The 16,375-nt window shown below is 38.0% G+C and overlaps 1 protein-coding gene across 2 annotated transcripts in view; it reads left to right on the forward strand.

Moving 5' to 3' along the window:
- The first annotated feature begins 1,464 nt into the window (after positions 1–1,464).
- Positions 1,465–16,375, forward strand: part of nos1 (nitric oxide synthase 1 (neuronal)) — a 50,954-nt gene continuing 36,043 nt past the window's right edge. The window contains exons 1-3 of one of the 2 annotated variants that reach the window (XM_015028817.1): positions 1,465–1,755; positions 6,587–7,350; positions 10,989–11,091. In XM_015028817.1, coding sequence (XP_014884303.1) covers positions 6,653–7,350; positions 10,989–11,091 — 801 coding nt within the window. In that variant the 5' untranslated portion in view covers positions 1,465–1,755; positions 6,587–6,652. The remainder of the gene's footprint in view (positions 1,756–6,586; positions 7,351–10,988; positions 11,092–16,375) is intronic. The other variant, XM_015028818.1, reaches the window with a different exon arrangement.

Raw genomic sequence — 16,375 nt, forward strand, 5'->3', positions numbered from 1 at the left:
ACAGCAAAATGTTTTTTTTTTTTCTTTCAGCATTGTCCTGCATTTATCAGAATCTGTCTTCCAGTCTACTCCAAACACTTTTTGTCCGTACTGAGCACACAGCATGATGAAGCCACTCCTAAGGGCACATTGTACTCAAGGTATTGGTATCGTTCTGCCTTACCTACAACTGTCATGAGACCAACACGTTTATTTTAGTTTCATGAAGAACAGGTTCTTCCATGTTTCAGTTATGTTCATGGCAAAGTCTTGACTAGTCTGAAGTTGATTAATTTTCAAATTGCATACAAAATGCTTTGGGTACTTTGGTGCATAAAACATGGTATGCAGTTTTTTTGTCTTGTAAAACTAAACCTGCTTTAAGCTGCTCCACATAATGTGTGTGTTTGTCAAAAATTGTCATTGGACTATTTTACTGTCCTGAGGTTCCCATTGAGTGGAAGAGCTCCAGTTTTATCAATACCTAGAAGTCACGATTTACCATCTGTACCTTTGTTATAAATGTTTTGCAGTACCTTTACTGTCACAAAGTATAAAAAAGTCTATCCATTGCTGAAAAATTAGAGGCTTTATCGGTTGAAAATTTGAAGACTTTATGAATCTTTGAAGTAAAAATGTGATGAGCTAAAAACATTGCCTCTGATCTTGCTCTGAACCAGGGTGAAAACTGTTACCATCTGGATGAAAATGCACGGTTCCACAGTTTTAATAAGGTTAAGCTGAGAAACGCTTTCATAACACCAGTCAAACCTGGTGCTAAACGTGGAACATTACTCAATGTGGAATGCTGTCCTCTGTTCGTCTTGAATGTACTTTTGATTCAAGGTGAATCAAAAGTACATTCAATATTATTGTTGTCTGTAGACAACAATAATCCTATTGTTGTCTGTAGACAACAATAATATTGTCAATAATGTCTGCTGTGATGCAAGATGAATATCAGACTATCTCAATTCTATCCTGTTTTATATTGTATGATGCAATTATCCAGCAAACCTCCAGGCCTTCACAGAAAAACTGGATTTAGACCGAGGTTAGGACTTTATCTACCAACTGCATTTTTTAAAAAAAAAGAAACTGTCTGCACACTATTTTGTTTTGTTTACTTTAGAGTAAAGTAGAATAAATGTATAAGCATACCATGCCTTAGATCTTGTATTTAAAATAATAAAAAAGTTTCCCCTCCATATTATTATTATTATTATTATTATTATTATTATTATTATTATTATTTATCACTGGAATGTTGTAAACTGAGTCTTAAAGTAATTGGTTGATGGAAATTAAATGGACCATTTTACATGTCAAGTTTGTAAACTAAGTTGAGTATTTTGAGCTTTAGAGAACTTTCAGTATAATGTTTGTTTACCCAGTTGGCCAGAATATTTTGTCTGTCTTCCTCTTTTCCTTGCAAAGCCACAGAAGCCAATAAAGTGTGGAATGTGAGTTGAGACTACTGTTGCGCACTCACTGACGATGGCGGCTACCTAACCCACCTGCAGCAGATTTCAAGGCGCGCGCACGGCTCCCTCCCAACCTCGTCACAGAGGCTCCCGTCGCTTGATATTTAAATCGCGCCCCTGCGCGCAGAGAGCCACAAGCATGCCTCGTCTCTAGAGAGGCAGGGCGCGACTTGGAGACGCTTTGGTTCAGAGAGAGAGAGAACTGTGCAGCCGCTGCTGAAGCAGAGCGCAGGAGTTTTATCCCAACTTCACTGCTGCAGGTCGTTGAGACACAGCGACCTTGTTCTCAGGGGTAAGTTCCTGCTGCTGAAATATCTCAGCCCGCTGTCGTTGTTTCTCTCCTCCAGTGTCGGTGTTTATCTAAGCTGCGCATTCCACCGTTATATGACGATGCTGATCATGAGGAATGATGAAAGTAATCTAGAAATTATATAAACGGTGCAAAATTACAGCCTTCTGCCTCTGTGTGTGGTTTTTCAAATTCTGCAAAAGTACTTGTTGCTGATGAAAATAACACTAGATTTGCGATTGATGGGGAAAATCCTGTTTTTCTCCTTCTGTACACTTACGCAAGAAAGGACGGCAATAAAAAGATTTTTTTTTTAAATAAAAATTATTTTTGCGTTTTGTTTAGGTGAAAAATTACATGTAAAAAATGAAATCTATTTGGATATTTGTCTATGTGCTCATGGGTAATTGTTGTTATTGGTAACAATACGGAGTGATTTTTTTTTTAATTATTTTTTGATTTGCAGGCAATTCCAGGAGTTATATTTTGCGTGTGAGACATTCGACAAATGCATTTCTGAAACCAAAAGTTCACATTTGAAACTTTGCATTGTTCATGTTGTTGCTGTCTTAACAGGAACCCAAAATAACTTGCCCCTTTTTATGTATGATCGGATTAAACAAAATATGCGAGAAATTCTGCAGAATGGCCTTTGATCCCCGTTTTTTTAAAAATTATATCCCGCTAATTAATTCACTTTGTTTTTCACGTGCTGCAATGTGCAACAATAACATTATGTTGAAAGCACATTTTCACACAACGACTGACAGAATTCAGTTCAGGGGAAAACGGAGAATAGTTGACCTTGTGGCTCCAAAAGGCGCAAGAAGCTGGCTGGCTTTAAAAAATAAAAATAAATAAATAAAAATAAAAATTAGAAAACTGGTATTTTCTTCTATCCATGAATTCTCAATCTATGAGAGCAAATAAATGCCCTGGTTTGGAAGGAAATGAAATGATTTCCAGTTGCTATGAAACCAATGATGAATTAACATAACAGACGACTTTGGGTTGTCGTCTGTACTCATAATGTTGGTGAGTATAGCAATTATCTAATTTGTGACTCCATATTTGTGTCCCCCCCCCCCCCCCCCCCCCTCACGCTCCTTTATCACCCATGTCAGTTATTTGCTTGACATTGTTAATGGGGTTCTTTTTTTTATTATTTTTTATTCGTAATCCCTTTGTAGTCCCTTCCAGACACAGCAGTATTCCCAGAAAAGACCCTGATCCCGATATTCAGAGCACATTCACCTTCCATTTCCTCATCGTCTCTGGTTATTTCTTATCTCAGTGGGGGGAAAGCTGCACATATGGAGAATTAAAGGGCCGCCAGATTAAGTTATTCCAGCCAGAGTTCACAGTATTCACCACAACACTTTTTCCCCCCTCTGAATGCATGAACTGAGGACACCGCTCCCTGATCTGTGGGTGCTGTTGGTGTCTAAAAGTGCGACTTGTCTACATGAATATACTGGTGTGTACAGAACTTTGTTTTGTATGACAAGCTTGTGGGGAAAGACGTCAGAACCAACTTTACTGACAATGTTTGTGGCACATCTGTAAAAACTGAAAGTGCGGCGTGAGAATGGGCAGCGCGCACAAACTGCTGGATAAGCTGAGCGCTGACCTTGGTGTTGAATTATTCCCGCTGCGCGCACAGTGCCTGCCTGCCTGCCCTCCGTGCGCCGACGGCGCGCGCAGAGCGGCGGCTCTCCTGTTTCTCTGACACGCGGCACATTCCTTGCACGCCACCCACGCGGTGAGATGCGAGATTTTCAATGAAAAAACCGCAACTCGTTCAAGTGGCTTTGCATTAAACAGAAGAAAGAAAAAAAAATAAACAAGGGTGATGGAGCTGAATATGCAGTTTCCAATTCAGACGTAGTCATTTAATATTTTTCTTTAGGTGTTTACAAAACGGGCGCTGCTGAAATGTTTATCCAAGTCTGCCAAATTTAGGCATGCTGTATCCATGTCATTGTCATTGGACATTTGAGTACAAATAAAGTTCAGATTGACTTTTTATTCAGACATTTTCAACGGTTTAAAATGGAAATTTTTACTGTATTACAGTTGATTTGTGACCTATAAAAGTATCAGATTGCTAATGAAAATATGCTTTGGTGTCTATATTGTTTTGTGTGGGGGGGTGGGGGGTTCTTTATTTTTTTCTGCTGCTTGTGCAGATGAGGGTGCAAAGCTAGCTAGATCTGAAAATGCACGACAAAAACTCTGATGTTACTTGTGCACATCCGATCTTGGAAGCCAAAAGTGAATGTCTGTTTAGCTGTTGTGACTCAGGGGGATTCGTCTTACAATACCTCTGGACAGAGGGCAGCAACACCCTCAACAGGAAAAAACAGCTGCTACCTTCCTACTTCATTCAAATATTTTTTTCAAGTTTGTTTTTTCAGTACAAATTATGGTTTTCTAAACTTTATCCCCATTTAGAGGTAGAACAGACATTTGGGCTAACTTGTGACCTTAACATTTTTTAATAGAGCTGCTTTTACAGCACAATCTGATATGCACAAGCATTTAGTGCTTCTTTATTTGATTATGTTTTCTAAGTAATTGACAAACTTTCCAGTAATCTGCTTTGGACAATTGTTTAGGCATAAAAATTTGGTAAAAAGTAATCAGGGATATTTGCTGGGGCATTGCAGTATATTGGAGCATGTGCATCAATGTCACAGTAAAATTTATATTATTCCCCCTATGATTTGAATGTTGTATTATTGATTCTGGTATCTGATGTATAAAGTGTGGGTTTCATGTTTTCCTCGATTCAGAGAAAAAAAGATCTGTTGACACTATGGTCTGAGTGGTGTAGATCTATACAGTGGGTGCGGGCTATACAACAATTTAAAAATGGATGGATCAATTCCATTTACTTTGAAACCATGAGCATACTAGAGAAACTTACTAGTAGACTGGAGAGCTATGAAAATGTATGTGGAGGTTAGGTCACTTGAGAGAGGCCCGTTTATGATTCTGAAAGGCAAGGCTCACTTGTATTGCAGCCTCATAAACGGGATCCAAATTTAAAGTGCTCTTCAGAAAACAAAGGAACAGAGGAAAGGAAAATTATAATAAAGATGAAAAATGACAAAATGGAACCTTTTAATCATCAGGAAAACAGAAGCTTAACTGTACACATTTTTAGACAAAAAAGCTAAAACTGAATTCATTAAATCTTTTACAGAATATGAGAAAACACAGTCAACTGTAATGCTTTTCCTATTTTAAGGTACCCAACAGTTGCTCCATGTAACAGGTTTGTAGGGAATTGGCTCCAGACCGGAGAAGCAGATAAGTGAAATTTGGCCCCCCTTTAAGGTCTGAAAGTTGAGTAAACTCTAAGAGATGTAGCAGGTTCATTCAGGTTCATATAGATTTAGTGGCAAAACCATTTAGTGCTTTACTGACCAATAATCAGATTTTAAAATGTATCCTTTAACTAGCATTTAAGCCAGGAATTGAACTGGGCACAACTGGTGCCCAGTTCAAGGACTGCAGTCGCCATTTGTGGCGTGTTTGGACAACCACTGATCAAAAGTGAGGTGATTTTATTAAAAAAATAAATAAATAAAAAGCGAGTTAGAAAATGTTCAAATAAAGCACCAAAATGTTGTTGGAAAAATTTATTTGAAACAACTAGCTTCCTATATTAAAAACAACTTTTTCCTTTTAAATATTGAGAAACCTTTCCAAGAAAATCTAGCAGTAAAGCATTTTATTACGTGTTTCTTTAAGTGATTCCATTCAGTGTTACTAATTGGTTGCTTAGTCTCTAAACATTGTTTAAGCCTCATTAGGATGTTATGTTTGTATCCAAATTACTAATGCTCTTTAGCATAATTGCGGCAAGTAATTGAATGTTGTGGAGATTTCCAAATAGAAATAATCTGGAATGTATTTACAATATTCTAAATATTTGCTTTTCAAATTATTTGATAAATGCATCTGTTCTAATGCAGTTCCCTCAGTGTGCAGAGGTATAAACAGGTTTTAATAGATTGTAACTACTGCTTGAGAACATTACCTGCAAGATAATTCTCCTAAGAGCAAACCATGCTACAGATCATAGTCTGAATTTTTGTTTTTCTTATTAATACATGTGTTATGGTGCTAAAAATACACATGGGTAATAAAGGATGCACTTTCACCACATGATTTTACAAAAAAAACAAAAAAACAAACACAGAGTCACAAGACCATTTGAGCAGGCATTGATGAGCACTAAATAGGTATTAAATTAAGAATCCATTTTTTGCAGCTGTGTCTCTATAGCAGTGGCTGCTATGGTGATTCTACAGGAAGCAATATTAGACTTGGGAAAATGATCTTGATGCAACATATAAACTGACTTGAGATGATTTCTAAAGAACTTTGATAATTGATTCCTACCCCTAAAGTCTGCCCTGGTCATTCTTCCAAATCACTTTCAGAAATCCATTCAATTTTCTCACATCATGCAAATCTCTTAAATATTTTACTGAAGCTGGAGAGAATGCGTAAGTCTCTCTGTATGAGAGATTTTAATTAAATCCTGTAAAGAGAAAAATGGAAAATACACAAATGGCTTAAAATAGCCAGTCAGTTTTATGTGATGTAATCAGCCATATGTATGTGGATTCTATATTTATTGTAAATTATCCAAACAAAATCAAAAAAGCCACCTGACCCCCCGATTTGCTCCTTGTTCTTTAGATGAAAATATATAGAGTGAGATTTTACATAAAGTTCTGGCTACCAGCTTTAATAACTTCTGTACCCGTTTGACTGACTTATCAGTTTAACTAAAAGCATTTCTGTTTCCTCTTTTCAGAAACATTCCTGGGGGAAACGGTACAAGTGAACACATAGACACAAGTCACACGTACACACAAGCACAATGCAGGAGTCGGAGCCCACAGTCTGCCAGCTGCAGCCCAACATCATCTCAGTGCGCCTTTTCAAGAGGAAGGTTGGTGGTTTGGGCTTCCTGGTGAAGCAGAGGGTGTCCAAGCCGCCTGTCATTGTGTCAGACTTGATTCGCGGCGGAGCAGCAGAAGAGTGTGGCCTGGTGCAGGTGGGCGACATAGTGCTAGCCGTCAATAACAAACCCCTGGTAGACCTTTCATATGAGCGAGCGTTGGAGACTTTGAAAAATGTGTCGCCTGAGAGCCATGCCGTGCTCATCCTCCGAGGGCCCGAAGGGTTTACCACCCACCTGGAGACCACCCTGACCAGAGACGGCCGCCAGCGCACGGTGAGGATCACCCGACCTGCCTTCCCATCCTCAAAGTCCTTCGATCAGTGGTCCCCTGTCAGTGCATACAGCACCGGGCAGCAGCTCCACAAGGAGCCCCAGCTGAGGGCCATTGAAAACCTGTCCTCTCCTTCCATCACTCAAACGCTCTTGCAGAGGGGAGGGATGCAGGGCCAGGACGGGGGCCGCGGAGCACTGCTGTGCAACGGGCTGGAAGAAAACAACGACCTGCTTAAGGAGATCGAGCCGGTGTTGCATCTCATCAAAAACAGCAAAAAGGAGATTAACGGTGAAGGCCAGCGGAATGCCGGGAGAAGAGATGCAGAGATTCAAGTGGCATGGTAATTTCTAAAGTGATAAGTCATTATTGATCCCTTAATTTAACTGTCTTTTGCCTTTATTCCCCTCCAAGCTGATGACTGGAGTTGGAGCCCAGTCAGAATTAGAAGTGAAACCCTTGTGGGGGAAATGTTATTGGCTTACACAAGAGCCTGCACCTGGTCTGGTTTCAGAAAGAATTCCTGTTCACTCTGTCACCATCCAGTCTCTGAACAGCCTGGCACATCTGTGTTGCATTAGCTGTTACATCCAGGCTGTCAGTACTATGACTCAGAGTACAGTGGTGTACATAATTCATGTCTGCATGCTGGCCTCCAGTAAACCCCACTTAAAGTGACAGTATTTGGAATATATTTGTCAGCTGCTTTTCTTGATTCACTAAGCCAACTACGATGGCTCCATTAAATGACTTGCATCAGTTTGGCAGCTTTCCCTTAATTGTGAGGCTTGTGGCAAAATCCAACAAATTTGAAATGCACGGCAGAATTGAAATAATTTGCATGAGATATGTTAGTGTCCTGCATAAGTAAGTATATTAGGGTTTTTTTGTCAGCTTGTGAGAGATTTAAAATTCACAGCTTGGAGGAATTCAGTAGATAAATGTCAGGGCATTAGTTCAGTTGTCCAGGATGTCCTACGAGGAAAATTTAATCAGGAATATTTTCCAGACGGTCATAAAGGTTGCACTTAACTGTAGAATACTTGAAGTACTGTAAGCTTAAGTACTCATTTGGGACAAGGTTTCACAAGATCCTTCAGGAAAAAGTAACGAAAATCAATGTTTGACTTTGCCTAAATGGTCTGCACAGTTTTCTGTTATTGACATATCAGCTATCTGCTCCCACACAGTGAAATCACATTGAGGCTGCAGTCTGCTTTTGGTCAATATCTCATTTTTTTATCCACCAGTGAAACTCTTTTTGTCCATCATAAATATACTTTAAGTGATTTGTTGATTTCTGTGGATAGGTATACAGCATAGCACACAAATACAGGAGTTATGTTTTGAGTAGCTTCAGATGAATTGGATACAACCACAGTTGAAAACTAACAATCAGATGGTATTCAGGTGTAAGATGACGTGGTTAAGATTGGTCTTTATTTACAGGGTCCAAAAATGACAACTAACCTTCAAGAAGGCACCGAAACATTTTAAAATCTATTTCAAAATGTAATTTGAGGTTGAATGACAGTCTTTTTATAAAATTCTCTGCAGCAAAACTAAAGTTGATCAGACTTGCAAATTAAACCCTAAAAATATGTGCACTGCTGGTTTTCTTTACCCTTGTGGTAAGTCAGAGTAAAGGGATTCTCTTGATTGTGTTCAGCATGAGATGGAATTAGTTGATTCTTCTGCAACATCAGTCACTATGTGTTACACAGACAGTAAGCACATGACTCCTATTTGGGTCAGAAACCATTTCCAGGATTAAAGAACAGATTGTGGAAGCTTTTACTCTGTAGGCGTTCAAACCAACAAGCTAAAAGTCTAACATTCTGAATAATCTTTTTTTTTTTTTTTTTGCAAAGTCACACTTAAATTTATTTTTAACTTTCTTATTCTTAAGAAATCCTCCTGCTTCTTGTTTGGCCTCAGACCTCAATGGTTAACCCTGAAATAATTGGGGTTTAGGAAGTTGGCCTGTCCAAAACAAACTTTGTGAAAAGCCATCTTACAATTTTTAAACATGCGTTGTGCTCAGAGGGTATAAGGATATGAAAACGCCACTAGATTTCTTTTCATAGCAAAGCCAGCCTTGTTTCCAGCATGTGACTGTCTAATAAAGCAAGTGCAAGTTGTTATGAGCCTTGGATATGAAAATTAGTAAGTTTTAAATTCAATATAAAATTTGAGACTCCTATTTTAGAGGATAAAATGAAGTAATTCTTGAGTTGTATGTTTTGATGGATGATAAAAAGACTTCAGTTCAATCTTTTGCAAATATTTATACCTACTTTGTCCCCTCATATTGCCATTTTGTCTCATCTACTTTCACATAGATCACCAATGCATAAAACTTTTCATGACACTTTGGGGGGATAAATAATCATGACATTTTCAAATCTCTGCATATTTTTTCCTAAAGGCTTTATCTTGAATTCCATTTCTCTTTATTGTGATTTTGATGCTCATTTTGACTAGTTGACCTTATGTTGGCCCTTCTATGTTTGATACTTCTGATCGTTGACTCTTCCTGATGAAACCGTAACTCAATCAACAAATTTTTTAACAATACACAATATGATCTTAAAAAATAAGTACTTTAAGTCATTCACTATAATTGCAAAAGTATAGTCAAGGTGGAAAAAAAATAAGATAATTTGAATATCTGCATGTCCCTTTGGGATCTTCTGCAGTAATGACAAGGGTTGTACAGGAAATACTCAGCAAAAACAGATGCATTAAAGCCAAACCTCCTCATTCAAAAGTACAACTGTGGTCTGAGTGTGTAACAAGGCATGCCAAAATCAACATTTTATGCACTATCAAGTCACCAAAGAGTACGTTTCAGCAATCAGAAGAAGTTATCTTTTAACTGTTTTGGTTTCTGATGAAGATCTCAACTGAAAATAAACATAAAAAAATTTTTGGTTATTTTTAACATAAATGTTAATGTATTTCCGGGTAATCTTTCCACAGTAACATTTCTGGAATCAGCTTTTAAAGACCTATTGTCAGGAGCAGAAAAGCGCCAAACAATGGCCGTTGCTTGTTTTCAGCAGAGAAGGAGGTATATTTTCACAGCTCCACGTCAGGCAGATGATGCTCTGCGTCAGTCAGCAGTAATCGCAAATGACACATGCGACTTCTCCCATTGTTTCAGCCCGTTTGAACTCCAACTCTGCAGCGTCGGAAAGAATATGCTTTCCCAAATTGTGGCAATAACGAGATGGAATGTGACAGGAAGTGTGAACGAGAAAAAGGATGCCTATGAGGATTTACAATTGGCACGGACACGTGCTCATGGCGATGGCAAGGAAAGATGGGCGGGGTGGTGGTAGGGGGCTTGAGTGTGTGAAAGACTGTAGGAGGCGAAATGTGTGTGGGCGTTTTCGAATGGAGGAAACCAAACTTGAACAGGGAGATTAGTTTTTTGTTTTTTTTCCCCCCCAAGTCCTGTATTCTTCAGTGTGGTGGCAGCTCCAAATCCCACCCACAATCTCATTCTCGCAGCTCAGATTGAGATATCTCACAATTTTGCACAATCCTTCTTCACTTGTAATATTTCCCTATTGTAATTTTTACACCTCTTGGTTTGTTCAGTGTTTCTATTTAAGAGTCATCAGGATTTAAGTTTGCATTTCTTAGAATTTGCTTGATTAGTTTTGCCACATAGTTGCTTAAATAATCCACAACTAGCATTACCTGTAGTACTAAACAAATCGGTGCACCTGTATACTTTAGAAAAGACAATCCTGTTTAAGGTTTACCTTTTAGACACAGAAACCTTTCATGATTTTAATAGCGTCGGTGAGCAAACAGTCTTGTGTCCACAAAACCAAAATTGAGTGTTTACAGTCTGTGTGTGCTTTTAATTGTCAGGGTTTGCTTTTTTGTGAGATTTTTAAATTGAAATGAAAGTGCCTTGTGCAAGATCAGAGTGCACACACCTGATGGAAAATTGGGTTTCTCTTCCAGGGACCTCGGTGTGGGAAATGAGACATCCATCCAGCTGGGTTCGGATAATGACAGAATGTTGGATCACGTGCCAGTGGCAGACCACAATGCTGATATTGACAAGGTAAAAAAAAAAAAGAAAAGTACAACTAAAACGGCATGTTAAAATAATAGCAATGCTTTAAAAATGAAAACAATCTGAAAATAAGTTTATCCAAATTAGGTCTGAATGACCCACAAATCACAATTGCTTTTTCTTTGCATTTGTCTGTCTGTACTGCAGTTTAATTCTGGCCAGGCTTTGATACAGTGTCTTATTTATAACTCTTTTACATTTTGTCACATAACTGCAAACTTCTGTGCATTTTATTTCATGCAGTAGAATAACACAAACTAGTACATGTCTGTGAAGCAGAAGGAGAAGGAAACACTTTATTTGTAAATATTTTTACGAATAAAGTGTGGGAGGCAGTTGGATTCATCCCACCACCTCAGTTCGCACTGACATCACCAAATACAGTGCAGGCAGTTCCTTTCAAACCTCACCTAATGAGTAAATGTAATGCAGATGTGTGTAGTTTTACTTCAGTGTAAATCCAGCTGTTCAGTGAAGCATTCAGGTTTGTTTGAGAGCATTAGTGAATAAACAGAACCATAAGAAAAAAGGAACATGGCATGTCAAGGATAAAGCTGTGAAGAAGCTTAAACAGATTTGGGTTACTAAACAATGTCCCAAATCTGAAGCACTCCTCAGTCCATCTGCCAAACATGGGGGGGGGAATTTATTGCACAACAGCAATACATTTTAGTTTTATTTATTGCTAAATAAACCTAAAATAACCTAAACCTAAAAATAATAATAATTGCACAACAGCAAACCTACCAAGACATGACTGTCAACTTTAAATAACAGGCTAGAAGAGGAGAACATTCATCAGAAAAGTGGTTAAAAGGACATTGGTACATCTGGAGGAGCTGAGGAGATCCAGAGCTCAGGTGGATAAAAATGTTAAGAAGACAAATGTTAGTCATACTTATCACAATTCTGTTCTTTATGGAAGAGTTGCAAAAAAAAACATTATTGAAAGAAATATGGTGGTGGCAGCATCATTCTGTTGGGATACATTTCTTTAGTAAGGACAATGAAAGGTTACACCAGGGTAGGACTTCACCTTCCCATCCACAGCCGAAGTTCAACACATGTTTTTACAATTTAAAACATGTGTTTTAATAGGGATATGTCTTTATCATGCAGCTCTGCACAAGGTGGCAAGCTGTTTGCTGATCCAATCACCTCTGCATTTTATTTTTCTGATGATTTGTTGCAGTGTTAAATCTGACCTTCCACACAGAAGGATCTCATCATCGGTCTCAGTGATGTGGGTAGTGTCGTAATCTGCACACAGCCCGCATTATCCGCACAATTGTAACGCTTCTCGAGGCTTCATCAATGCAACCGGATGGGGTGGAATATTTCCAGTAGGCCTAATGAATACATGCAGCTGCAGTACGAGTTCTTCCTATCAAATGAACCCTTTTCTTTGATTAATCAATTCTTTCAGACCTACAAACAGAATGGAGATTCTTTTGGAATATGTGTTTTGTTTTTCATAGAAAAAACAAAAACAGATTTGAATGGCAAACTGACCTCAGAGGTGAATTTAATATGAAACGTTTTTGCTCAAACCTGAAGATTTGAAATGTGCATTTTGGGGAACATAATTGGTACAAAACCATAAATGAGAAATATTACTCCAGAGAAAATCTTATTGAACAGTTAGTGGTTTTAGAAAATTGCATGTCTAATTTATTAAGCTGCCAGAATTTTAGATGACGCGCTCAGCCGCGATTCAGTTTTCTCTCTGTGGGAAGAGATTGTTCTTCAATCTTCAACCTGAGTTTCTCCTCCATTATGATTAATATATAATCACTCTGCAAAACTATGACAGCAGATTGTTCTGTAAAATTATCACAGATTTCTGGTGGCACTTGCTTGAAGAAGTCACTGAAGCAGGAAAATGTACCTCACAATCTTTTATTTATTTATTTTTTCCTTAAATCCTAAGAAGTGCATAAATATTTTACAATCTCAATTTCCCATCAGATGTTTTAATTGATGGGTGGAACGCTTACTGCATAAATACGTTTGCTTCAAATACTTTGGTAATTATGCTCCATCATGACATTCTCTTAATCAGTTTAGCTGTTATTGTCATTTCTTGTACAGCAGATCCTCTGTTTTCCACCCATATCTCATTCTTGACATTGATATATGTTGATTTGAATCTGATGGGAGGCAGGAGGGAGGACCGGATCATTTAGATAAAGGAAATATAAAATAGTCTTCTGATAGATTGACCTGTTTTGAGTTGAGAAATACAAAAAAACCTACAGTGGTCAGAATTTATTTTCATCCAGCAGTTGATGTTCACTCTTCATTTATTCATTTGGCTTGCAGCCTCACAGAGGTGTGGACATACAGATTCATTTATAATTGATGGATCACAACTTTGGAATAGAGCTGTTTTAGCAAATTGTCACACAATTCCTGCATTATTTACAAGTAAATGACAAAAATACCATCAGTTTGTGGCTTGATTCTAACTTTAAACCTTTTTCTCTGTACACTGACATAATATGCAGTTCTTTAAACATGTCAGACCTTACCAAGCTCACCTAACATGTCAACTTTATGACAGCGACAATGGAAAAGGCCTGAACAGGTATGTCATGTTTTGAGTGATTGCCAATTTCACCTTTAAAAAGAAAATGGCAGAATTAATTTGTCTTGCATTACATAAGACTTCCTACTGGTGATCAGGATAGGTTTTGAATATCAGGCCTATTCGACTCAATTGTGTTGAAACCTGACCTTACAGCTAAAACTTGGCTCAGTCTGGGTAAATGATCGCTAGCCCTTCAACATAAAATGACCTGTATGTCTCGATGGCAGAGTCAAAGTTCAAACCTCAAAACTTATTGAGACAAGTACACCTTCAAATCGATGTGCATAATAGAACACCTGCACACCTCAAATGGAAGCTATGGTGTAAAAAATAAGTTGTTTTGCAAAAGATTAGAACTTGTCTTGCTGTACAACATATTAAAAAATACTTGTTGTGAAGAGTATTTATTTCTCTTACCCTTTCTGTTAGTTATACTCCTCACCAAGAATACTAACCTTTCTCAAACCACACACACATCCATAAGTTGCTCTGAGTTTTGACCTCTAAAGTGAATTGAACTGAGCTTGCTAGTATTGAAAATGTCACAGTCAACTTTACAGGGATCTAGACACAAGTCTGTCAACTTCCATTTTCTTGTATGTTCTATTGCTGACTTTCAGCAATCCACCTTATTCCTGCCTGGGAGGGTTACTGTGGAAACTATTATGGGTCTTACTTCCGGCGCCCACCGGAAGTAGCAGTATTTCACTGTAAAATTTGTAGGGTTTTTTGCTAATCTATATTCATGATAGAAGTTTCATCTTTTTCGGTTATTGTGCAGTTTTTAGTAAAACCTGTATCTCTCAGATAGCATCTCTGCTATCTGAGAGATGCTCAGTACAAAGGATCGTAATTGTGAGTTTAATAATGGGGAGCGACAGGAACACGATCGTTACGTTTTGTAACGGAACACTTAATTAGCAGCGCTGCTAGCAGCTCGTTTCTCTGAAGAGCTGACAGTAATAAAGAAGAGAAAAGCAGAGAAGCTGGACAGAGTTCTGAGCTGCCGTTTTGCACCGAAAGTGTAAAACAACTACATAATATTAGCTTGGTGTGATGTGAATTTTATTTTTCGTTTGAATTTACAAAAAACAAAGTTCATGAAGTGGCTGCAGCAAGTGTTTTTTTTTTTGTTTGTTTGTTTTATCACGTTTGGGCCAGCAATACATTTTTATAAGACAAAATAAAATATCCGGGGTTTATTTAGTCCATCACAACCAGAACCTCCGTTGCTCAGTGTTACTGCAAATCAATGGTGAAATGACATATATATATATATATATATATATATATATATATATTTAGACCATCACGAACCACACTCCATACCAGTAAGTGGCAGTATCATAGACATCATATGCTACTAACAGTAGCATATGATGTAGCAACCGCCAGTAAAACCGACAAGAAGAAGAAGCTCAGATAACTGTTGTGCTGTCCGTTTTAATAATCAGACTAAGTTTAATTTGTGGCTACAGCAAGTGTATTTTGAACGTGCTCCCAAAACAAAAGCGGTAGTTTTCGTCGCCTACCGACAGATAAGGAAACAACAACAATTTGGCTAAAAATTCAAAAGTTGAAGAGAGAACCCAAAATGCTTTACGTATGCTCGTTTCTTTGTGTGGATAAAAAGCCAACGGAAGGAAACCCGCATCTGCATCCAAAGCAACTGAATCGGTGAAGTAGGTGAATATGCTAGTGCGGGTTATTTACGGCCGTTTCTCCAAGTCACCATCCCACTCCGCAGTAACGGTATGTAGCGGTAAAACAATATTGCCACATTTAAGCTGTGATGGCTGGTGTTCACATATATTTTGGAGCCTAAAACCTCTGACAAAAGCTGGTTAGCGAGTCGCTAACATTTAAATAAATTGCGGTTCCGGTTTGCGGCGGAAGTTGTGTCCATAAATCACGCAAAGCCTCATGGGGGCTAAGAATAAGGTGGATACAAGGTGATATTAAAGTATCAAGATGCATTTTACTGGTGTTAGGCACAAAACTCTCACTGGTAGATATTTTACAAATGAATCTGGATTCAAGGCAGCTATATTTGAATTTTAAGGTTGGTGTTTGTACGATTTATGAAATGTTGCAGATTTTCTGATTGGAAAATTCCATCTTGAGTTAAGAAACGAATGGAAAACTTTGCAAATCAAGCTCTTCTACTTCCACCTCCATTTTTTTTCTCAAATCTCCTGGATTAAGAATTACAAACTTAGCATAAGATGATCTCTTTTGATTTTTTTCCCTTTTTATTATAGCTGCCAATTATGTTCCCTTTTCTTTTGAAGTTCTTCTATTTTGACATTTAAAATGTGCATTAGTACCGAGGCATAAAATTTAAAGAGTACGCTGACATTCAAAACTTGTTCTTGTCGGGGGGGGGGAATCTGCTAAAATCTCAAACGTTAATGCCAAAGTTACCATTCAGTCAATCAGCAGCCATACGTTGTGTCACTGTCAAGAAATTCTGTTTCAAAAAGTCGTTTTTGAGTTCTGGCAAAAAGTTTTTCTTTTTTTTTTTGTGGAACATTAAATTCTTCCTCAACTTCAGCGTCAATCATGTGTCACTGTTTAGCTGCGCAGTGAGTCTTGGCTGCTGTATGAGACTGAACATACAACAAAAAACGTCTTTATATGTACTGTTCAAAGCTCCAGACTCCTTTTTGCAATTTGATAAAA

Source organism: Poecilia latipinna, unplaced genomic scaffold, assembly GCF_001443285.1.
Source record: "Poecilia latipinna isolate Pla-1442-1.1 unplaced genomic scaffold, P_latipinna-1.0 Scaffold136, whole genome shotgun sequence".
Taxonomy (NCBI): domain Eukaryota; kingdom Metazoa; phylum Chordata; class Actinopteri; order Cyprinodontiformes; family Poeciliidae; genus Poecilia; species Poecilia latipinna.